We start from the raw sequence: 24,035 nt of genomic DNA on the forward strand, positions 1-24,035 counted from the left end.
GTAGGCAAACTGAACTCCAAGGCCTGAAGATGTCACTTTATTAATAAACCAGCAAGCAAGACTGACAAAAAATAAACAATGTGTTGAGTTACATAAAACAGCATAGCAGTCTAAATCTGCAGAATGAGCAGGACATGTTGATAGTAGCCAATGAGTTTCGGTTGAGTCCCACACAGTAAAGCTGTGGGGAATCAGGCTAATACCAGAGACGGTAAGCACTGGAAAGGGAGTATGAGCGTGAAGAAAGAGAAAATGGTGTAGAGGAATAAATTCAGTGACACTGATGACGCAGCGTCCTGATTGGATGTGAGGTTTCAGCCTCTCTCTTGTCTGTTCTCTTCCTGAATTAGGTGATTGGCTAAATTCGGAATAGCATACTACTCATACTATTTGCTATATGGGTATAGAGTAGTATGCTATGTGCTATTTCAAATTCAGCCATGTGTTGTTTTCTAAATAGCATCCTAGTATACTACTCTTACTATTTCTATAGTACACAGTATAGTGTGCGCAGTATGCAAATTTTCTGTATGCATTAAATATCGGATTACCTACTAGCTTTTTCCAAATGTGCATTAGTGCACACTGCACAGAAAACATGAAGCTTGTTTCCGCCATTGCATATAAAATATGTCAATTGTGAAATTTTATTTAAATTCTTTTTCTGGGAATTGTGAGTTTATATTTTGCAATTTGGAGTTTATAGCTCGCAATTGTGAGTTTACATCTCACAACTCTGAGAAAAACAGTCTGAATTGCGATATATAAACTTGCAATTGCGAGGAAAAAATTTCAGAATTGTGAGAAATAAAACTCGCAAGAGAAAAAAACTCAGAACTTTGAGATAAAAAGTCTAAATTATGTTTTTTTGTTTTATTCCATGGCTGAAACTAGAAAACAGAATGCCACATTAAAACGCACTCCACCTTTAAATGAACCAGATGTAATATCTATGTTATCGTGTCATTATATGATCAGAATGCCAAGAGATTTTTGGGATCAAAAATGCAAAATAGTCATTTTATTTTCTGACACAACCATCGCTCTCTGAATTAAACATGCGCTTAATGAGGTCATGTGACAATGTGGCATACAACTGATTGAACTATTTAGTGGCATAATGCATACATACTATTTTTTTAACAATAGCATACTGTAGGCTACAGTAAAGTACATAGTATGTTAGTATTCCATTCTGAACTCAGCAATTGTTGGATATGTGAGTCACTTTGTTATGAGTGCTGGTATCTGAGTTCACCTTGCGCATCTTTTATACTTTTGACCAAAACATAATGATGAAATACAAACTCATATCTGCTCATAACAACACTTCTGATGCATTATATTACGATATGCATGTAACTGATGTGAAATGTTCTAAAAAGATCCCCTTCCTACTCTTCGACACAGTGTATGTTCATGTGAATGATCCTGGGGATGATGCAAATAGATGTGATGCACTCAAAAATGAAAATAGATGTAATCAAGTGAACATAACCATGTGAATTACCTTTCGTTACGGTATCAGTGAATAGCCATACTATACATACCATATAAGTCAAAGCCGTCTAGAAGCCACTAAGAGAGGTGCACAAGAAGAAGCGAAATGACATTCCACACATACTTTAAGATCTTTTGGCCAGGAGCCAATCAGCATTCATCATGAGGCTCAGGTTTTCACGACCTGAGTTGTGATTGGATGACTGCATATTTGGTGCATCTATTAGCCAATGATTTCAAGAATCCTCCTGAGAGTTTGTCGTAAGGGCTTTAGCATATAGAATATAGTCTAAATCATTTTAATTTCTAATTTTTAATAAATACACATTTCATAAGCGCCTTTGGGATATGGAATAGCTCTGTACAATGTGCAAACGCAACAAGCACTGTGCTTACACTTCGGACTAGCACTGCTGATGCAATGTTAATGCAAATACACAAGAGAATTAAAAGCCTCTTAGTAACTGTACTAAGAATTAACTTTCGAGTAGCTAATGAAAGCATTGATGAGCAAGAGATGGTGGGGATGGAAAGATAAAATCTGGATGGGGAACGTCCATCAGGTGACATTAAGCACAGCAGGTGATTGGTTGGTTGGTTTGTTGTTTGAGCCGTTAACGGATAGTCCAGTGTCGCTTCCTCACAGGTTAAAGTCAAAGGTCAGGTCAGACTTTGCCATCTTCTGTCGGTAAACACCATCAAACTTTTCGTTCATGGACACAGTGAAAACGTCCTTCCAAAGCCCAAAACGACCTGAAGCAGGTGAAAACAGAGTTAGAGGAGCTCTTGATTTCAACATTACCTCACAGTTTTGGTTTCAACACTAGTTAAATTGTATTGGCAGCATTTGTATACTTTTATATGATAGAACTTATAGGAATTACATCAGTCAGACAGGTTAGGTAATCCATCCATTTTAAAAAGGACAATTTAGATTAACTATAACTATACACCTCAAATAATAATAAAAATTTACTGAATAATTTATGTTTTAATTAAGTGTGTCAACAAAAATACAAGCTTCACATTTATGCTTCATACCTTCCGGAATGCTGGCTTGGTTTAATTGCATTGTAAGTGCATATTTTTTCTTTAGCCTATTTGATTTTTTTTTTTTATTGAGAATTCAGAATTTTTTATGGTAACCAATATTATGGCAATCGGATCCAGAACATTGCTTAAAGACTTGACATCACCCAGACTCACCTTCTTGTACCTCTCTCACACACATTTTCCATCTTCATGTTCACTGTTTATATAATAAGTACTCCCTACTGTACTGTATGTAGTGAGTAGTCAGCATCATGCCAAGCCAAGAATCCATGCACTAAAAGAAAATGGAACAAGACACAAGAAAACAACAAAACAGAACTAAAGTGCAAATGATAAAATAATCTAAAATAAATGGCAAATTCTCTCTTTTATGTAAAAAAGGGTTTTTTTTTCATTAAGTTTATTAAATAATAACAAAATAATAGGAAAAAGACAACAGATAGCAACAGAAATTTCCATAGAAATAAAGATGCACCATGCATATTCACCACTTGATGGCAGTGGTTCCCAAACCGTTTCTGCGGACCCGGGGCCCCCCTTTCAGAGGAAAATATTTTCATGCCCCCCCCTGACGTGCGCCCACATAAAGACACTCTCAGACATGACCTTGCTTGAAACATTGTACAGTACAATACAGTACAGTACTGTGTTTGTGATGTGAAGTCTCTTAAGACAGTTGATGGCACCCATTGACTTCCATGGTTTTTTTTTTTTTCCTACTATGGAAGTCAGTGGGGTCCGTCAACTGTCTGGTTACCAATATTCTTTAAAATATCTCCTTTTGTGTTCAACAGAAGAAAGAAACCAGGTTTGGAAGAACTTGAGGGTAAGTTTTTGTTTGAATTTTTGGGTGAACTATCACTTTAAGGCCGGGACACACGTTTTACGTCTTATTTTTTCCGTTGGCTCTTGTCAGACGCGTCTGCGTTTTTCAGCCGATTCATGACGAATCAAAGGCGGAGCTTGTAGGTGAGAGAGATCCCTCTGATTGGCTGTTCAGCTTAGCGAATCAGCTAGTTCTTTGACGTCGGCATGGTGTGTCACAGCATTAAAGGAGAACTCCGGTCAATTTTAACATTGAGCTCATTTTTTTGTACATTTGGAGTGCTGTCAATACAGAGAACAACGACAAAAATCGGTGTTGCCTACACCGTGTTATCCTCTTTTTAAAATTTGCACCCTGTTGACTTCAATGGGGCAAGTTTTAAACCTGCTTTTAGCCTCATTACAAGTGCACAGAAAATGTGAGTGATTCCTTCAGAGTGAACACGGTGAATCTGACTGCAGTAGATGTGAAAGATATGAATAAAAATTATGTTATTTAAGCCAGCGCACATACCTGTATTTACATCCTGTTTTCGGTCGAAGTCCACAGTAGTCGATTGTCGAGTTCACGCGCGTGATCATAGGTACTAAACCAATGCGCGTGAACTCGACAATCGATTACTATGGACTTTGACCGAAAACAGGATGTAAATACAGGTATGAGCGCTGGCTAAATAAATATAATTTTTATTAATATCTTTCACATCTACTGCAGTCAGATTCACCGTGTTCACTCTGAAGGAATCACTCACATGACCTGTGCACTTGTAATGACACATCAAGGATGTTAAGAGGCTAAAAGCAGGTTTAAAACTTGCCCCATTGAAGTCAACAGGGTGCAAATGTTAAAAAGAGAATAACACGGTGTAGGCAACACCAATTTTTGTCGTTGTTCTCTGTATTGACAGCACTCCAAATGTACAAAAAAATGAACCGGAGTTCTTCTTTAAGTGGCGTCTTAACTTGTTTGGCTTCATACTGTCAGAAGCTAATATTTTGAGGCACAGCAGGCAACACACTGTGGTCTCTCTTTATTACCCACCGTTGTACTGGTGAATCCAAGGGCAAGATACTGTATGTCTCGTCATATTTTCTAGTCTTTAAAACACAGTGTCTACACCGGTCGTGATGGTTGTCGCTTCGCACAGCAACAGTTTGATGAGGCTGTCTATACTGGCCAAAGCAGAAGTTGTGTGAGCGCTTGGAGTAGGCCTGCGTTAGAAATAGAACGGGGCATCAGTTTACTGTCCGGGATTTGTCATGTCGCGATGCATCCAGTGTAGAAAGCATCACTGGTTATAATGGTTCTGTTTGCTTTTTTCTCGCCGCGCCGCTCGCGTCTGGTCTAGCCACGTTGTTTTGGTAGTTGTGAAGTTTAAAGTAGATTCATCGTCTGCTTTATACGTTTACCTGGAACAAGCAGTCCTTTTATAAACTTGTCCATGCTTAGTGCAGAACCATGCATCTTTCATTTATATCCTTTACACGGCTCCCTGCAATACTCAATTCTGATTCTTCAATTACACCATCGTTTTAAACGATATAAACCACTACAAGTGATAACAGTACCGCGAGTCATCATGAGGTAATAAAATGCCAAATTAATATTTTGTGCTCAATTATTTACTTACTGAGGAGGTTTCTTTTGCATAACAATCTTCTGAATGTACACTATCCCTTAGCCTTGCTGCACCCCCCCTTTATACCTTCGAGCGCCCTCTTTTTCTCCTGTCGTCTGTCTCTTACCCCGGTAGATGGACAGGGCCTCGGAATTGCAGCACTGCTCAATGAGTTGGTTACAGCTCTCCACCATGCTCTCCCGCTGGGCTTTATCACACGCGATACCCAGGAATCGAGCCAGCTGCTCCACCAGGGTCCCCAGATCCTCCAGAGTCAACAATTACAGGCAGCAGGAAAGGTGGAGAGAAAGAGAGAATGACAGTCTTTCAGTTATGTAATTATGACTCACACCTTGGTCTTACTCAGATGAATACATGAACACGTAATAGGCTTACATAATTAACTTTTTCAAATGACTTTATATCTACCAGCTGTTCTGTGTCCAGAAAAACCTAAATTGCTAAAAGTACATTATGCAAAGCGACTAATTCATGCAACTTTTGCTATTTGTTTATATTTTATGTTATTTTAGTTTATTATTTATAAACTTTTAAACAATAATAGCAATTTAATTCATATTTCTTAAACTTATGAAGTGTTGAAACAATGAAAACAACAGTTTTATATATACGATAACTCTCTACAATAAGGTTTTATTTGTTAGCATTAATTATTGACATTAGTTAAGCTAACATTTAACAATAGTTCTACAGCATTTATTAATGTTAGTTAATGTTAATCTCAACATTTCCTAATACATTATTAAAATCAAAAGTTGTATCTGCGTTAACATTAGTTACAACATGGACATTTTTAAGGTTTAAGAAAAAAAAATATATATGTGTGTGTGTGTGTGTGTATATATATATATATATATATATATATGTGTGTATATATGTATATATATACAAACATATATGTATGTATGTATGTGTGTGTGTGTGTATATATATATATATATATATATATATATATATATATATATATATATATATATATATATATATATATATATATATATTGCTCATTGTTAGTTCATGCTAGTTAATGCCAATGGTGCCTTATTGTAAAGTGTTATCATATTTGATATTTACATACATAATATCCTTTATGTTCAGCATATAGTCTCTGACCTCTGTCTCTGCTTACAGAATAACAGACTCCTGGAACATGGTGTCCTATCTATCTGTATGTTTCTATACATTAGTCTGTTGCCTCTGTCACATGCAGTGTGTCTCTGTTTGTCTGTTTGTGCTTTCCTGCTGGACTCTGAGCTCTCTTAATCGCATTACCCCATAAAGATATGGAAACAACATATTCAAGTAGACTGACTATCAGTGATCCCCCTATACACACATAACACACTACTATCTAACTTTGCAGGAAACTGTTAAGAATGAAATGTACCAACTGAGATAATGGGTGATTATTAGGGGCCTCTTTGTACTGATACTACATAGACAAATGTAAAAGAGGGTATGTTTAAAATACAATATTAACACCCCGCTTACTGAAATAAGAAATAGTGAACACTGAATATTCTGCACACTACTATTTTTTAAAGATTGTATGAAGCGGTATGCGTACATACACGCTATGTGATGAATTTAAGATCATTTACCATCTCTGCATCACAGTTTACAGGAAACATATACATAAATCACATACCAGAATTACTAAAACTTGAAAATATAAAAATAAATGCTAATTCAAAATATTCATAAATACTGTAATAGTATGTCTACAAACAAATACAATCGAGCAATACATTTTTAAAAATCAATTACAAAATAGATTTTAAAAAAGCAACATTTTCGTTAGAATTTGCAATAACAAAATTGAAAACTGCACACTGTGGTAGGAGAAATTCTGTGTGTGTGTGTGTGTGTGTGTCTCAATGCAGGCGGTACCTTGTACATGTCCTCATATTTCAAAAAGAGAACATTAGAGTCCATGCGATGCTCCCAGAACTCCTGAACATGCTCAAACCAGGAACCGTATCCCACTACAGAGACACAGGAAACAGACAAAGTTCATTCTCATACACTTTCCTTTTGAGCAAACCTGTCACTTTTGTGTCATGTCTCTTACTCACACTTGTCGTTCATGAATCGCCTGCAGAACTCCTGGAACGTTCCCCGGTAGCTCATGGTTCGTAGAGAGCGATGAAACTGGTAGTAGGACACCACCAGGTCTTTAGGGTTCCTGGCCATATATATCACCTAGAGGACATACATTGATATGTTTGTCGAATGGCATATTCATACCAAAATCTATACAAAAAGTGAATCACTGATGAAAAGACTCTTCACACCATAAGCAAAGTAAAATACTAATGCAATCCATTGTACACTACTGTACTACTCTTATGCTCATCAAGGCTGCATTTATTTGATCAAAAATACAGTTAAAAAAGTAATATTGTTTTCTATATTTAATAAAGCCTTTAAAATGTAATTAATTATGTAAAATTATGTAATTATGTAAAAATGTAATGTAATTCCTGTGATGGCAAAGTTGAATTTACATCATTACTCAGTGAGTTTACTCTGGTGTCGAGTAATGATGCTCATTAAATATGCCCCTCGATCTGAGCTGCACCAATCACATCGGGTTATCTGATATAGGCGGGCCAGAGGCGAGATGAACAGAAGACGACAGCGCTGCGACGTCGAAGTCATTAGTAAACATTGCAAGATGGCTATGGATGAACACCAGGTGTTTGAAACGGCTTTGGCCGCTACAATGAACGAGTTAGACTTGGCTTTTTATCTAAAAGAGGAACAGAAGACGGCGCTTGAATCGTTCCTTTGCAAGAAGGGCGTTTTTGCTGGTTTGCCGACCGGATACGGCAAGAGTCTAATCTAGCAGTTAGCTCCGCTGGTAGCTAAGCGTATGGGGCTTGTTGTGATTGGTCGTAGTGTTATCCAATTGCGTGCAGTGAGATTTTCAAATGCATGCTTGGTGCCGCCCCTCGAGCTGGGCGATTTTCATTAGTCGATGCCAGACCATTAATCTTTTAGAGGTCTGGATTTCCAGGCTAGTCTTCAGTGTCACATGATCCCTCATTCTAATATGCTAATTTGCTGGTAAAGAAACATTTTTTATTATTTTCAATGTTGAGAACAGTTGTGCTGCTTAATATTTTTGTGGAAACTGTGAACATTTTTTTTTTCAGGATGCTTTGATTGAATAGAAATGTCAAAAGAACTCATTGTAATGTTATAAATGTCTTTACGTCTGTCGCTTCTAAACACTTTATTGCATCCTTGCTGAATAAAGGTATCAATGGTATGTATAATAATAGAGAAAGTTTTGTGTGAATAGGCCCTAATGAACGATTGGAAGTCATGATTAATATGTTGGATTGTGTTCCAGCTGACCTTGCCTTCTCCGTTGTGCATGGCTGTGGGCAGGAATCGGTACGGCAGGTGGCTTTTGATCAGACGAGGCGACGTCAGTTCCTACGTAAACAACAAATAAAACTGCGGTTTGTCAGTCGAAGAGGTCAGAGGTCAGCATTCTCATGCTGAAGGCCATAGTTTTGGTAAATATGTGCACGTGAGAGAGAGTTTACCTGGATAATCTCCAGCCCCGGCTGTGGGTATTCCAACACAGGAAGCTGCTCATCAATATTCATGAGGCCGATTTCATCTGGGTCCGCACCCTGGCTCACCAGATACACCACCTCCTGTAACAAACTCGTGCCTGTGTGTGTGAGAGGCAGGAAGGAAAGCCATATCGGATGTATTATTGATGGGAAAAAGATGACTTTGCCTGCTGCACTTAACTGAATTGAGTATTAGTAAACGCATGCATTTGCCTGAATATAGCCTGACCTGCAACCCCAAAACCAGTTTAAAACCATTCTTTGGTTGACTTTTTTTATTTATTTTTTTAGATATCTTGATAATAATTATTTTCTTTTCTTTTTTATTAGTTTTGACCATCCCAGCTAATGAGAAGCAGCCCCTCCGTTTAACTCGTCCTACAGAATTACTATTGATAACAGGTGAAGATCTGATATTTTAATTTTATTTATCTATTTGTTATATATAAGTTTGTTCTGACATTTAGTTTTGGTGTTAATAAAAGGATATTTTGTTGAATGTACTGACCAACAGGAAGATGTCACATTCCAAGAAAACATCTTGCACAAAATGTACAAATGAAATATTTATAAGCCATAACAAATTAATTGTAAGAGTAATTATGCAAGACAGAAACACATGACAAGCATTAGACAACTGACATTAAAGCATTAGCCTTTAAAGCCTGGAAAATTTTATTTGGATCCTCTAAAAAATGCAAGTTTGTGGACTGATCGTATTAAGTGTACATAATCAAGTAGATTTTATTCTCTCACTCTTTGTTTTGTGTGTGTGTGCGTGTGTGGAGGCGTATCAGTGTCCTCTTTCACTTCTTATTTTTGCTCATTTTAGATAAAAAGAACAAGCTGGCATGTGACTATCTTCCGTTTAGTTGAGGTTGTTTAGTAGTAGTTTTGCCAGTTCAGCAGAACTCATTTTTCTTTATAAGTTTTCAGGCCTTATGGGAGCACAAAACAAAGGCATAATGCAAAAATGACCTTGAAATGATCATAATGTGTCTCTTTTGCTCTCATCGAGCAGTTTTGTTTACTTGAGAGCAGATAAGTATAAATTAACTTCATTAAATAACAGAATAAACACATAATGCCTTCTGACGGGCCCTTCCTCTTAAAAGGACAATCAAGTTACTCTAAAATGTATGTAATCATACACTGGGCCATAGCTGGGGTAACCGGGGCCCTGGTGCGAGGGGTTCATTATATATTATGCAATTATATAATTTATTTTATTTTATTTTATTTTTATTTTATTTATTTTTCTCTCTATTCTATGTTGTGGCAATTATATAATTTAACCATATAACCAACGTATATGCCGTATATATATATATATGTATATATATATATATTAGGGCTGTCAAACGATTAATCGCGATTAATCGCATCCAAAATAAAAGTTTGTTTTTACATAATATATGTGTGTGTACGGTGTATAATTATTTTCTATATATAAATACACACACATGCATATATATATTTAAGAAATATTTGCATGTATATACTGTGTATATATATTTTTATTATATATATAATTTATATTATATATAAATATTTTATATATAAATAACACATTTTTCTTAAATATATATGCATGTGTGTGTATTTATATATAGAAAATAATTATACTCCATACCCACACATATATTATGTAAACACAAACTTTTATTTTGGATGCGATTAATCGTGATTAATCGTTTGACAGCCCTAATATATATATATATATATATATATATATATAACGTATATATATCTCCTACAACAGAGGTATCAACCTCAAATGACATATAGCCAGTTGAGGTTCACCATTAAACATTCTTACAACCATAAATTTGATCTATTTACAGCTATTGGAATAGTTATACAGATAGTGTAAAAAAAATTTAGGTTGGACTTTGTAATAGCATCATCAGAATTAGCTAAATGCTTTAAATGTTAAATGTATTATGTTTTCCTTTTCTTTTTTTTTCTTTTTTGGGAAGGAAATCATATACAGTAGTGGCCAAAAGTGATGTCTAGCCTAGGAAAATTGACATCTTCACCCTTTATAAAAAATGTGTTTAAGATTTTGTAATCATATTGCATAGTTGTGCTTGGATTCAATTGTTTGTGATAACGCAATGAAACATGGCAAATTTTGCGGACATAATTTTTGGCCAAGCTGTTATACAAAGAAATCATGAACGCATGCAAACACAAGAGAGAACCAACAAAATATTAATAACTGATCATGTTGTATGTATGCTTTTCCTGTGAGCATTTAGTTTTTCTATGCATTCTGTTTTTGCATAAACCTGTAGCCGTTTTTGCCAAATACTTTTGCCAGATAAATACCTTAACCATGTGTAGGGGTTTATTCTTCCCTCATATTTAAAATATTTTTTAAAGAAAATATGTTCCTCATATTTTGATGGTTCAATCGAACATGTAGGGTCATTAAAAACGAATCACTTTTGACCATTACTGTACATTGAACTCTCATTGATTGGATTCAGTACATCATTAATGATGATTAGAGAACATTAAATTCTGCATGCTTACTTTTACAGGAACAACATACACAGAAACACACAGAAATGAATACAACCCCACCAGGTCTCTCCCTGTTATATTCAACCAAAAAAAATCTTGATTTGCTGCACAAATTCCTAGAATAATGTTTTGTAAACAGTCTTATGTTAACTTCTTTAAAGATCTGGAACTCATTTTATGAATCCAGGATTTTAAGGGCATAACAAACATAAGGAGGGTCTATGTGTCAGTATGACAATGACGTGGGTTTATTAATCCATTTTAAATCAATTTTACTCCTCTCTTGACAGTCAAATAAAAGTGATGAAAAAAATGAGAATGTGTTTGATTTGCAACCGATTTTTGCTTCAAGGAAACACACCAACAGGGTCACATGACATGACCCTCCTAGTGGCCACTTCCTCCCACTGGACTGGAAAACAAAATGAGTCACTCAAAATAAAAAGAAATTGATACTTTATGCACTAGCAAACTTCCTCGATTGATTTCGTTTTTTATTTGAGAAGTATCAAGAAGCTTGTAATGTTTGACTCCCCCATTCCCACAACACCTACAGTATCAACAAGGCAATGTCTGTTTACTCTGCAGATTCGACTGGCAGTGCAACGTGTGACAGTGTTGACCTGTCATCCATCACGGCCCCGCTGGAGACACACATTTCAGTGTGTAACGCAGCAGAGCTCGGCCTTCCCTCGGCTCTCCGGACTCAATTACACAGATGCTGGTGCGACACAACATCCTCTGCAGAGCCAAGCCATTTCAGACCCTATTCTCTCTCACTGCTGTCTGTCTACCTCTCAATTCTTCTCTTTATAACGGCGCTATCATGGTATATATATATCATTTAGACTGTCCTAATGTTGTTTACAAGCCAAGGATGGTTTTCTTTTTGGCTTCTCAAAATCGCAAGCAGGTTTGAAAGCAATGTAATGCATATGCACGTTCCAGTCCAACTTGCTTTTTTGTGATGCAGGACAACAAAAAAAGTTTGTCTGTTTTCAGCAGCCTTATTACACAAGTAAACTGAGAAGCATGCGTGGGAGAAGGAGCAATATATCCTAAAAGGAAACAGCGCCTCTGCAGTGAATGAACACGTGTGGGCATGGCAAACATTTCATCTTGCTTTTTTATTTCACATCAACACACAATACAAACACGCACCCAGAATTCTGATTAACCAAACATCACACAATCTCTAAAATAAGCAACTTTACACCTTATTTTTTTAATCAAACTCATCTAAAATGTAAGGTGGCCATCAGACTCTCAGGGTGGACCAGACATGATTAGGGCTGATTTTATAATATTTTGAAAATTATTAATGTTTGAAACTAATAATATCGCCAATGCCATCCAGGCCGTTGATGAGACACATAGAAGTAAACATATTTTTCATCGTCTAGAAGTGCTATTTTTACTGAACAAACATGCTATATAAATATGCATATTAGTGTGTTGGTTTTTATTCATGTTATTATATTCACAAGCTATCTGAAACATGCTTTGATGCAATCTAAATCATATTGTCTAAAAATAAATGTTGTGCAAAAAAGTGATGCCCGTTTATTTTGGTAAAACACCTCTGCATCCGCTATGAAGGAAAAGCGTGCGCATGAAAACTGTAGCTATATGATTTCATACCTGATTTGGGGTATGTAACGATCCATATGTCGCTACTTCTTAACGAAAAGTTGGCGATCTCGTCCATCTTGCCCCTGCAGAAAGGAGGGAGTCGAACTCCATGATATTCGAAGTATTTGCTCTCGTATTCAATCGGGGTGCTCGGCGTGTCCACCTCGCTTTCCGCCATGCTTTCAAACGATTACAGCACGAAAAGCCCGTAGGGATTGATTTTTTGAAAAAGATTTGGGGAAAAGAGGACGCATTTAATATCCACCAGCCCTTGATTGTTTGGTAAAGACGTTCCGCTTTGCTTGCGCCTTGACCTTCAGCCAATCAGGTGGCGTAGAGATGATGTCATAGGATTCTCTCAGTGATGCTCAGCATCAGCACCAGTCAATCGTCCGGGGCGGATCCTCGAGCACGCCAGCTCTTCATCAGTTATGTAAATAAACAACGCGTTTCTACAAGTAAAACTATCGAATTGTGGTTGCTGAGAAAGCTAAATCCGTTCATGCTTTAATAGCCTACAATAATACATTCATATCACGTTTGACTGATTTCTCAGTCAAAGCACACATTGTATCGTGCATGTACACTTAAATACGAGTGTATATTGTAGCCAATATATCAGGCTATACGATCTAGGCTATTTTTAGCATTATGTAATGACTAATAATGTTTGTTAATGATATGAATATCAAATTAGAGTGTTTTAAATGCCTGCTGATAACTTGGAGAACTAGTGTCTAGCAGTAACAAAAGCATCTATTGAGCTGCATTCAATTCTCAGCATGATTTTTCCCTGCAGACATTCGTACTCTAAGAATTATAATTGTTTAAATTTCATCATGAAGTATTGGTATTTGATATAGGCCTATATAAATTATTAGACTACAAGAAGTCTCTGAAACCCCTGGTTTCACAGAATAGGCTTACGTCCAGTCTGAGACTAAAATGCATCAATGAGCTGTTTTATCTGAAAGCAACATGCACTAAAATCTATGCCAATGCCATTGTCTCAAGATGATTGGTCTGGCTCGGCGAATGCATAGACTGTAAAAAAAAAAAAAAAAAAAAAACAATAGGGCGAATGTAACGCAAACCACGTGACAACATTGTGGAGAGAAGGCGCAGTGTGGACTGAAGAAACAAGCCCCGCCTATTCAGGAACTTGCTTACTCCCCTTTTCTACCTTTATTATGCAGCAAGTTTCCTATTGGCTCCAATGCTGACAGACGCAATAACTCGAGAAGAGCAAAACTCCTAAACGTTACAGCAAGCAACTCCTCCTGCACAGAAGGCATGCTAGTTACAACGCGAGCAAGAACAGCCTGAGATTTTGCCGCAGTCATGTTTGATTTAAAGGAAGGGTGGAATCTGTCGTTCGCTGGATGCGGGTTTTTAGGGATCTATCACATCGGTGTTGCGAGCTGTCTTCTGGAGCAAGCGCCGTATTTGATCCGCGGGGCCACTAAGATCTACGGAGCCTCGGCTGGGGCTCTCACTGCATCCGTGCTCGCTACTGACGCGTGCTTAGGTATGCAGATCATCAGCTTGCCCCTTTCAAAAGTGCTGTCTTTGTAGGCAGCTTAACTAGACTTTTGAGGCATTTTGCTGATTTTAGTTTTATATGGGATTTCTGCATTTTCCTGCCTTAAATGGGTAGAAGAGACAGGATTGAATTTATGATGATAAACAGACTGAATTTAGTCTTTATTTATTTTTTATTTATTTCAATATTTCTTTATTTAATATTTCTTTATTTCTTTTTACTAAACTCATCTTTTTCGGGTATAGTCACCAAGTCACACAATTCCTACTAGACTTGATTTATGCATGAATTTAGAAGGCAGCTTATTTCATTTGTTAAGCATGCAAGCCATGCATAATCAAATACAGTTCATTCTGAAACCATTATATCATGTTTGGTAAATCTCAAAGGTGGAAGTCTGTGTGATATCATCTGCATGACTGTATTCTTTCACTTTCGTGTTGTATCTGAACTAGAAAGCTGATTCAGGAGCTAATCAACCTTTGGTTTATTACAGGATCAGAGATTGTGTGTATTGCTAATAATGTCTAATAATAATGTGCAATATCTGTATTACAATTCATTTTTGTTAATAATATGTTCTTGACTTCCTTTTCATATTTCTTAAATCCAATTTTTGTGTCCATTTATTTCATTGCTGTAGAGAAGTGTTGTGAAGATGTCATCAACGTTGCCAAGGAGGCACGGAAGCGTAATCTGGGCCCTTTGCACCCAACATTCAACATAGTAAAGGTGCTACGTGAAGGCCTGTATCGCGACCTGCCGTCCAATGCGCACACGCTGGCCTCTGGGCGACTGTGTGTGTCACTCACACGGGTCATGGACGGGCAAAATGTTCTGGTGTCGGACTTCAGCTCCAAAGATGAACTCATCCAGGTGAGGGCATCACTTTAACATAGAAACATGATTTTCTGTCAACACTTTTATTACTTTAATAACCCACGTTTATATACCGTTATCTATATGAAAATGATTTCATGGGGCCATAACATGACATCACACTAATTCTCATGATGATAATGTCATTCAATTTCATTGGAGGAGTTCCCAAGAATCATTAGGCAAATCCCAGTGCTTGTTCATTAATGAATATTGCGATTAAGCTCATTTCAGCTGTCAAAAGAGCTCAGTTGAACACATTTAAGAATCATAATTCCCTCAAAAGTAGTGCAAAATAAAGTACAAAAAAGCTGAAGATTCTGTCTGGGTCATAACAATATCATGGTATGGTAAAAATGCAATTTAAAATAACTTCAGATTTATTGCTTTATCTGAGCTAGAGTGTTTTTTTTTTTTTTGTTTGTTTTTTTTTAATTGAAATAAAGCAGAAATAAAATAAAGTAAAAACACAAGATTAAGAACTTAAAAGACTTTAAAAAAATGAAAATTACAAATGCTGCTTTGGAAACGAACTGAAATTAAATAATTCATAGTTGAAGTACTAACATGGCTAAAACTAGAACTGAAATAAAAAAATTAATTAAAGCAAAAAATATATATAATTTTTAAAAAAAGCACAAAATAACAAAAAATTAAAAATATAAAATGAAAAGCTTATTCAAAATCATAATACATATTATACTAGTATATAAATGCTGGGGATTGGCACAAATTTCATGATTTGATTCAATATCCATTAATTGGGGCCTGTCAGGTACAGTACATGGCAAATTTCCTCAAGAAAAAAAAATATTTCTCAACTACAGAGAACCCTGTTGGTACATCACTATAATATTAAAGGTTAGAATTAACTGATTAGTAGGTTACTTGCATTTAAATTACACATAAATAACTTTTTATAATAATGTTATAATACATTTTTAATTTATAACATAACATATATTTTTCTACTATTTTTTTAATATAAACATTTAAATGATGGCTGTCATAAAAATATTATTATTAAAGAACAGATTAATGAATATGTTATATATTTAGCAAAAACAGAGTTCATTTATCTAGCTGAATAACAAGTTTATATTCGGTGAATGGCTTTTCTGAGGTAAATGTAATATTACGTTACATTTACAAGCTGTTTCATTGACGTCTTTCCAACGGTTGAAACACTGATTGAGCGATTACATGAGACATGATTCAGAATTCAGTAATTTGTACTGTATCTTTCAACATACCTTCTGATGTTCATTTATTTTTATTTCATGCTGTAACTAATAGCTTGATCTGAGGCGTTACAGCGATCTGTCACGCCACATTAAAGAGCGCCAAAATGATGTTTATTGTTTAATTTTCGTAATAAAAGTGACAAATTTGAACTCTCAGACTTTAGATCATATCAGAAGTTACAAAGCACAAAGTTTATTGCGATTTATTGGATGGGAGGCGCTACAAAGCTTTATTTATTCATCGACTGAAAACAGCATAGACTAAAATATCGATTCTTGGGATTTAAGAATTGATATCAGTTCTTCAAAATGAGAATCGATTAAAATAGAGATATTGATCTTTTTAACTTGGCCCTAATAAATAACACTGCTTTAACTCTATTTTCACTTTCTGTTTTCTCTCCATTCCCAGGCTCTTGTTTGTAGCTGCTTCATTCCCGTATATTGTGGTTTAATCCCTCCTGCCTTCCGTGGTGTGGTAAGTATTAAAGTTCATAACAGAAATGATGTAATTTTTAACTTCAGCCAATCCATGAGGCAATGTATGAGGTGACATGGCTAGAGAGTTGGATTTTATTTCATATGGAAGAATTGGGACATTGCTACTGGAGTTCATTGCACTTCAAAGAATTCAGTCACTGGGGCACTCTGACCTAACATTGGCCTGAATAAGAGTATTAAACGTGCTTATTGTTTTGATCAAGGTCTTCTGGTAGAACTGTGACCTAGTGTGTCTGCAAATAAACCAGCCTCCTCTCTATAGTCTGTACATTGTGTACTTGTTCTTTAGAAAGGGGAGGAGACTTCAATGTATAGAAATAGCTGAGAAGTCAAACAGTTCCTGTAAAGCTTCGTCTCTGTTTACCTTGACAGTTTCAGCCCAGTGCTGTTCATTATTTAGTTACTGTATGGAACAATGTTCCTGGACTTTATTCAGGCAATACATATGATACTTACTACTTACTAATCATGACTTGCATTAAAAAAATAAATAAAGCCAGATTAATGAAAATCTATCAAAACTTTAAGTAGATTAAGCTGTGGCTAAAGTGGTTCATTGAGAAAATTTAAGCTGTGAAGTTGACCAATAAAGGCTGTTATATAAGTGTTGTGGTCTGATCACACCACCAGTCCTGAATCAGCCCACCCTGAACTCGCAGTAGCCTGCAAATGCCTCATTACAAACAACACATGTCCCATCAGGGATCAATAAAGTGCTGCTCTCTGGCTAGCTATCATTTTGTCATCAGGATCTGGTGAATGTGGGGTGGCTTCCTTTACATATTTTTTAATATTATAAATGGGGGAAAAAATGAGAGAAAAACTCTTTTAGTGTTTTATCAAAATAGTGGTTCTAAAATGTATATGTATTATTTTATTGTTCTGTTAGTCAAACTCTAAATGTAAAACTTAAAAAGAACAGTGGAAGAGAGGCGAAGTAAAAGATTTTGGGTAGTTTTGACATTCTATATTGAAAAGTATAATTGTATAATCTGTACAAAATTATTCATCTTATATTATATATTCAGCTTGTTGACATTAATGTTGACATTAATTGAGAGGCTGCATGTACTGTTTGTACTTTAAATTTGGAAAAATGTACTATATTTATGAAAACATCTGTATTTAAAAGAATATATATTTTATACATAACATGTTCAATTATAAATGTATAAAACAAATACATATTATGTAGACATACATATACTGTCATGTGAAAAAGAAAGGACACCGTTTTGAAATCTATGGTTTTAAGTGTCAGGACATAATAAAACATCATCTGGTCTTTAGCAGGTCAACAACACATGACATATAACACTGTGTCGTTATTTATTTAATAAAAATAAAGCCAGAATGGAGAAGACATGTGTGACAAACTAAGTACGCCCTCGCCCTATGATTTAATTGCTTGTAGAAACACCTTTTGCAGCAACAACTTAAAGTAATCATTTTCTTATGGGACTTATAAGTCTCTCACATCGTTGTGAAGGAATTTTTGCCCACTCTTCTTTACAACGTTGCTTCATTTCTTTGAGGTTTGTGGGCATCTGTTTATGCACAGCTCTCTTAAGGTCCCGCCACAGCATTTCAATCGGGTTGAGGTCTGGACTTTGACTGGGCCAGTAGAGCATTGATTCTTTTCTTTTTCAGCCATTCTAGTGTAGATTTGCAGGTGTGCTTGTGATCATTGTCTTGTTGCATGACCCAATTTTGGCTCACATTTGATTCTAGAATACTTTGGTATAGAGAGGAGTCCATGGTCGACACAATGACTGCAAGTTGCCCAGGTCCTGTGGCTGCAAAACAAGCCCAGATCATCACCTCTTCACCACTATTTTGGCTTTATTTTTGTTAAATAAATAATGACACAGTGTCATATGTCATGTCATGTTGTTGTTCATTTGAGGTTGTATTTACCTGATTTTCAGACCTGCCAAGAACCAGATGATTTCCTGATATATAAAACCATAGAGTGTGTGTGTGTGTGTGTGTGTGTGTGTGTGTGTGTGTGTGTGTGTGTGTGTACAACTATCTTTGTGAGGACCAGTTTGAGTTTTAGACCATTGGAGTGAGGACAAAGAGAGTAAAGCGAGGACATTTTGGCCGGTCCTCACTTTCTGAGAGCCCTTTAAAGGCCTGTTTGAGGGTCAAGACTTGGTTTTAGGGATAAGGTTATAATTAGGTTAAGGGTAGGTTTAGGGTCAGGGTTCGGGTTAGGCACTTAGTTGTGATGGGTAAGGTTAGGGTAAGCAGCTAGAGATTACATTGTGTCAATGAATGTCCTCATAAAGATAGATGTACAAGAAAGTGTGTGTGTGTGTGTGTGTGTTTATATATATATTTATTTATTCTTTTTTTTTCATTCTCATCAAAGAATGGTCAATGAGACCTAAAATAGCACATCTCTCTCTTTTTCTTTCTCGTCAGCGTTATGTGGATGGTGGAATCAGTGATAACCTGCCCCAGTCGGAGCTGAAGAACACCATCACTGTTTCTCCATTCTCAGGAGAGTGTGATATCTGTCCAAAAGACAATTCCCCCAGCTTCCATGAACTGCGTTTCACAAACACTAGCATACAAGTCAATCGTGACAACATGTACAGACTGAGCAAAGCCTTGTTCCCCCCAGAGCCCAAAGTAAGAACACCAAGCACACACATTCACATGCCTGAGCTGCAATGCAATTACACAATCACCGTCTTACATATGCCTTTGAGAAACGTGCTGTTAAATGCCTCATATTTATTGCTCAGTGGCTGTTAGATGCACCTTTGGTCTTCCTAGAACATGCACTGTAAATTTCCAAATTTCAGATTTCAACATAAGCATAAAACTTAAAGTCGGCATGAAACAGAAGTTGTGTATATCTGAGTGAAACAGCTTCTCGAACAAGAAAAAATGTAGGAGAGGACTTGGTTTTGTCCATGGGGAATTGATTGGATGATTGTGGCTTGCTATTGGTCGATCTCATGTGAGTGAACACGTCATCAGAGAAGAGATTAGATGTTGCTGCCAGTGGGGAGGGAAGTTGTTTTAATTAAAGATTACGAGGGCACGTGAATAAAAAAAAATAAAAAAGTATTGATGTACACAAATAAATCATTTATAATAAATACTACAATATTCCATAAAAAACAAGAATTATCAAATTTAGATTTTATGGTGACCCTAAAACGTATTTACTGTCAGATTAGCAGTCTCACTTTGATGGATATTTTGGATCATTTAATTTATTTTATAACAACATCTTAGTTTTCACCCATTTAATTTGCCATGATAATTTCTGTCATTTCTATCCAGTTTTAAATGGTTAAGAAACATGAATCCAGAGTTAAGTGTAGTTAGAAAATCCCTATTTCTTATTTCATTGGAGTCATTCATGTTCATATTTATCCAAGCATAATTGAATTCATTTCAGTTTAAATAATGAATTAAATCATGGTCTCTGCATGTGTTTGGCAGGTGCTGGCAGAGATGTGTCAGAGTGGGTATAAAGACGCCTTCCGATTCCTCCAGGAAAACAGTGAGTGCTTTTTATCTTTAGTATCTCTTTATCTCAAATGTTCATTCAGACGTTATGCCAAATATGATATGTGCTGTGGTTTAGAAGATAACCAGTGATGTCTCTTTATAGATTTGCTCCAAGCGGCGTGTCCTAGAGCAGACATGGCTCTGATTCAGACGTCTCCCACCTGCTGCTGCCCAGGCAATCAGAATCCTGTCGTGGTAGAAACCACAAAAGAGTGGGTTCTGCGGAGACTCCGCCTTTTGAGAAAACACCACTGGTGGTTGGATGAGCAGCTTGTGGATAACCTGCCAACGCCCATTAAGAAAGGTAGCACTGAATTATACTTAATGTGAGATATTACAGATATTACCTTTCATGTAGTATGTAAAATAGCTGTTTGTGAATGTTAAAGCTCTGCAAAGTTTCAAAAATCAAAGTGCACGATAAATAGAGTTCTTGTCTCCCAAAAGAAAGAACTGATTCTGAACTGCTGAAAAGAGTCATCAGTAATTCCAGTCTTATGAATCTACATTTGTTACAAATGCAGAGACTGTAACATCGAGCGTATTTTGCAGTATTTATACAGATTTCATCATGCTCTGAAAATTCTTCAAAAAGAACACAAAGAATGGCCTTCTCAGCTGCCATAGTTGCAACTCTTGCGTTGTTAGAACGGTGTTCAGTGCGCCACCTATTCTGTTTAAAAAAAATGTTTTTGTCAGGGCGTTTTGTTGAACGCAGCCCAGACTGAGCCGTCTGACCAATCAGAGCAGAGGAGGCTCTTGGAAAGGAGGGGTTTAGCGAATTGAGGTGACGCTGCAATGTATATTATATATGAAATATATTGGATGCATATAAAAATATTGTAGGAGACCTCCAAAACAAAATTAGGAACCTTTAAAAAGCACAATTTGGGCAATTTAAATGGAGGAATGTACTATTTAACTTTAAATTGTGACTGTGACTGTATAACTTCAATCTATACTATGTGCATGTGTTAACAGTGTTTTGCGACGCCTGCAGAGAAAAGCATGGTCTAATGGCACAGGTGACTGGTTTGCTTCCGCTGCGCGTGGCCTCCTACATGCTGATGCCGTACACGCTGCCGGTGGAATCAGCGTACTCTGCAGCTCAGAGGTCAGGAACATCACTTGTACTCTCAGTAACTCCATTTCAGGCTCTGTTGATATCTGTCTGGATGTCAGAGTGTTGTGTCCAGATGATTGTTTAACTTCGGCTGTGTGCTGTTCATGTTTGAAAGGTTTTGGGAGTGGATCCCAGAAGTCCCTGCAGATGTGCGCTGGCTTGCTGAGGTAGCAGGCGGTGTTTACAAACTGGCTTGGAAAGGTGCAGCGTCAGAGACGATCAGGTAAGATCCCTCAGGAATTGTTCAAGGTGATGATACACAGGGCAACTTTTTGAGCAATGTTGCTGGGCAATGTTGCTGTCAACGGGCAACCAGATGAGACACAGGGCCCACGACCCATCTAAATTATCCAGATAGAAATCTATTGCCCATTTTCAACGTGAAAGTGCCCAAGAAACAATCGCTCGGCAAGATTGCCCATCAACATTGCTCAAAAAGTTGCCGTGTATCATCACCTTCAGCCTCAGACGTCACAAACCGTTGGCTGAACGTCTGATTTTTTATTTCAAATCTGTAATCTTAAATATTTGAAATTTGAATAAATCCAAGTTCATTAATTTTGTGTTTGGAATAAATATGTGAAGTATAAGCAGAGAATGTCTAATAAGGGGAGAAGTGCCACTCAATAAACTTCCGGTTGCAGTTCCACTCTTGTTCCATATGAGGGCGCTCACAGGACGAGTGCAGAATGAATGGAGGTCTATGGAGCTATCCCGCTCAAAATCCACTTTTCTTAGGATATAATTTTTTGTCTAGTAATTTGAATGTTATTTTTGAAAGGGGATGCAAAGAAATTACACATTGCTTGGTGTTAGATTTTTTAGAGTCACTTATTTGCTTTAAAAAGTCTTTCAAAATGTCAATGACGTCAGAATGCTGACGTCATTAGCAGAATGCTAGCGTGTTATGGGCAACAACAACTCAACCTGTAAGAAATCGAAAATAAATAAGTACTCGTTCATTCAACTTTCGATCTATAACCCATGTTGAACTTGCAAAACCTACAATCAAATCTGAGATTTCTCAACGGCAATCGGGTGAAAGAGACAAATTTAGCCGTCTAGCCCCATAGACTCCCATTCATTTTGCACTCATGGCGAGCGTCCCCAGTGGAGCTCTGATTGGAACTAGAACTACAACCAATAGGACTTAATAGGGCGTTGGAGTGAACAGGCTTTCCGTAGACGGGCTTTGGTATAAGTTATACCTAAAATGAGAAATGAGAGATCAATGTTATTCCACTAAACAGCCAAAATGAAAATGTCTTGTCGTCTTTTTTATTGTGCAGTGACGCCCCCTTGAGAAGATGCGTGAGTGAACCGCCAATGGTAGATTTACAGATGCCCGTCACAAACTACAACGGACACATACTTCATTCTGCCAGCAACCTTGATAGTTACAACTGGACTTTTCCAGGAGACTTTAATGCGGCTTCTTCTCTAAACCCACCGGACAGTCCTATTAACAACACAAGCCCTTCCTCTAAGCAGATGTGCTTTATTGTTGGCTCACAAAGTAATCATGAGAAGCAAATGGACCAATGCAGAACCTTTTCAGCTTAGGAAACTATATACATGACATTTACAAATTTAGGCAATGGGAGAGATGAGCTTGGGTGGGTAAATGCTCTGGAATCCAGCGTCGACAGTAAATATATCATGTCAAGCACTCCTCCCGTGATATTTTGAACAATCTCCAAATGTGCCTTTCTCTATTCAGAACCAAAGATGTGTTTTGTAGTTTGATCTGTTGTATCAGCCTGTACCTTGTGTTTTGCTGATGTGGACAGTGTATGCATGTCAGAGTTTACATTATAATTGGTGCTAGTACTTCTCTAAGACCTCAGTATACTTTGATATGTGCCTCACAAGTCCATGCCACAAATGTGTACAATCAAATAAAACGTTTGAGCCCATCAATCTTTTGATTTCAGATATCATGCATTAAAGAGCCTGTTCATCTTCCATTCTCTCCCCCTCACAGCAATTTCTTGGCAAATGGTACTGAACATGATAAAAGACAGAATGTGTTGTTATTATTATAGAAGTTCAATAATGTAATTTGTGTATGCGTGTGTATAAAAAAAATAAAAAAATTTTTTTAGAAGAAATACACTTTTAATATGTATATGTTTGCATGGAAAAGCTTTCTGTCATTGTGCAAAAATTCAGAATGTATTGTATTTATTTAATTAATTACAACATTTTAATTTTTAAGTGATTTTAATGTTAATATGTGTCTAAAATTTTCACAATCAAATAGGCCGGGAGCCAGGTCCACTCCTCAGGATGTTTTTGCTACCTTTTTTTCACTATTATTTCCTATTATCTTATACCTTGGGCCATCACAAGTTGATAATGACCACCCCCAACTCGGCCCCGTTTGGTCTCAGGGGCCAAAAAACACCCTTTTTGGAAAAAGCTTTTGGCGGAATGATGTAATTG

At 36.7% G+C, this 24,035-nt stretch overlaps 2 protein-coding genes across 3 annotated transcripts; one reads left to right on the forward strand and one right to left on the reverse strand.

The window, feature by feature from the left end:
• Nucleotides 1-13,095, reverse strand: sult4a1 (sulfotransferase family 4A, member 1). The gene is made up of 7 exons (XM_079868257.1): nt 12,779-13,095; nt 8,576-8,706; nt 8,382-8,462; nt 7,094-7,220; nt 6,909-7,003; nt 5,125-5,263; nt 1-2,253 (listed from the first exon to the last, which is right to left on the reverse strand). The coding sequence occupies exons 1-7, from the start codon at nt 12,945-12,947 to the stop codon at nt 2,141-2,143; spliced, it is 855 nt and encodes a 284-aa protein (XP_079724383.1). The 5' UTR covers nt 12,948-13,095; the 3' UTR covers nt 1-2,140.
• On the forward strand, nt 11,645-23,380 carry pnpla3 (patatin-like phospholipase domain containing 3). 2 transcript variants are annotated; one of them, XM_079868255.1, is made up of 9 exons: nt 11,645-11,861; nt 14,956-15,188; nt 16,848-16,913; nt 19,364-19,573; nt 20,399-20,459; nt 20,571-20,771; nt 21,449-21,581; nt 21,706-21,813; nt 22,880-23,380. In XM_079868255.1, exons 1-9 carry the CDS (start codon nt 11,660-11,662, stop codon nt 23,151-23,153), a joined length of 1,488 nt encoding a protein of 495 aa, XP_079724381.1. In that variant the 5' UTR covers nt 11,645-11,659; the 3' UTR covers nt 23,154-23,380. The 2 variants fall into 2 exon arrangements, with proteins under 2 accessions (XP_079724381.1, XP_079724382.1); XM_079868256.1 differs by lacking the exon at nt 11,645-11,861 and adding an exon at nt 13,985-14,297.
• Nucleotides 23,381-24,035: the final 655 nt, after the last annotated feature.

This window comes from Squalius cephalus (genome assembly GCF_949319135.1).
Source record: "Squalius cephalus genome assembly, chromosome: 4".
Taxonomy (NCBI): Eukaryota; Metazoa; Chordata; class Actinopteri; order Cypriniformes; family Leuciscidae; genus Squalius; species Squalius cephalus.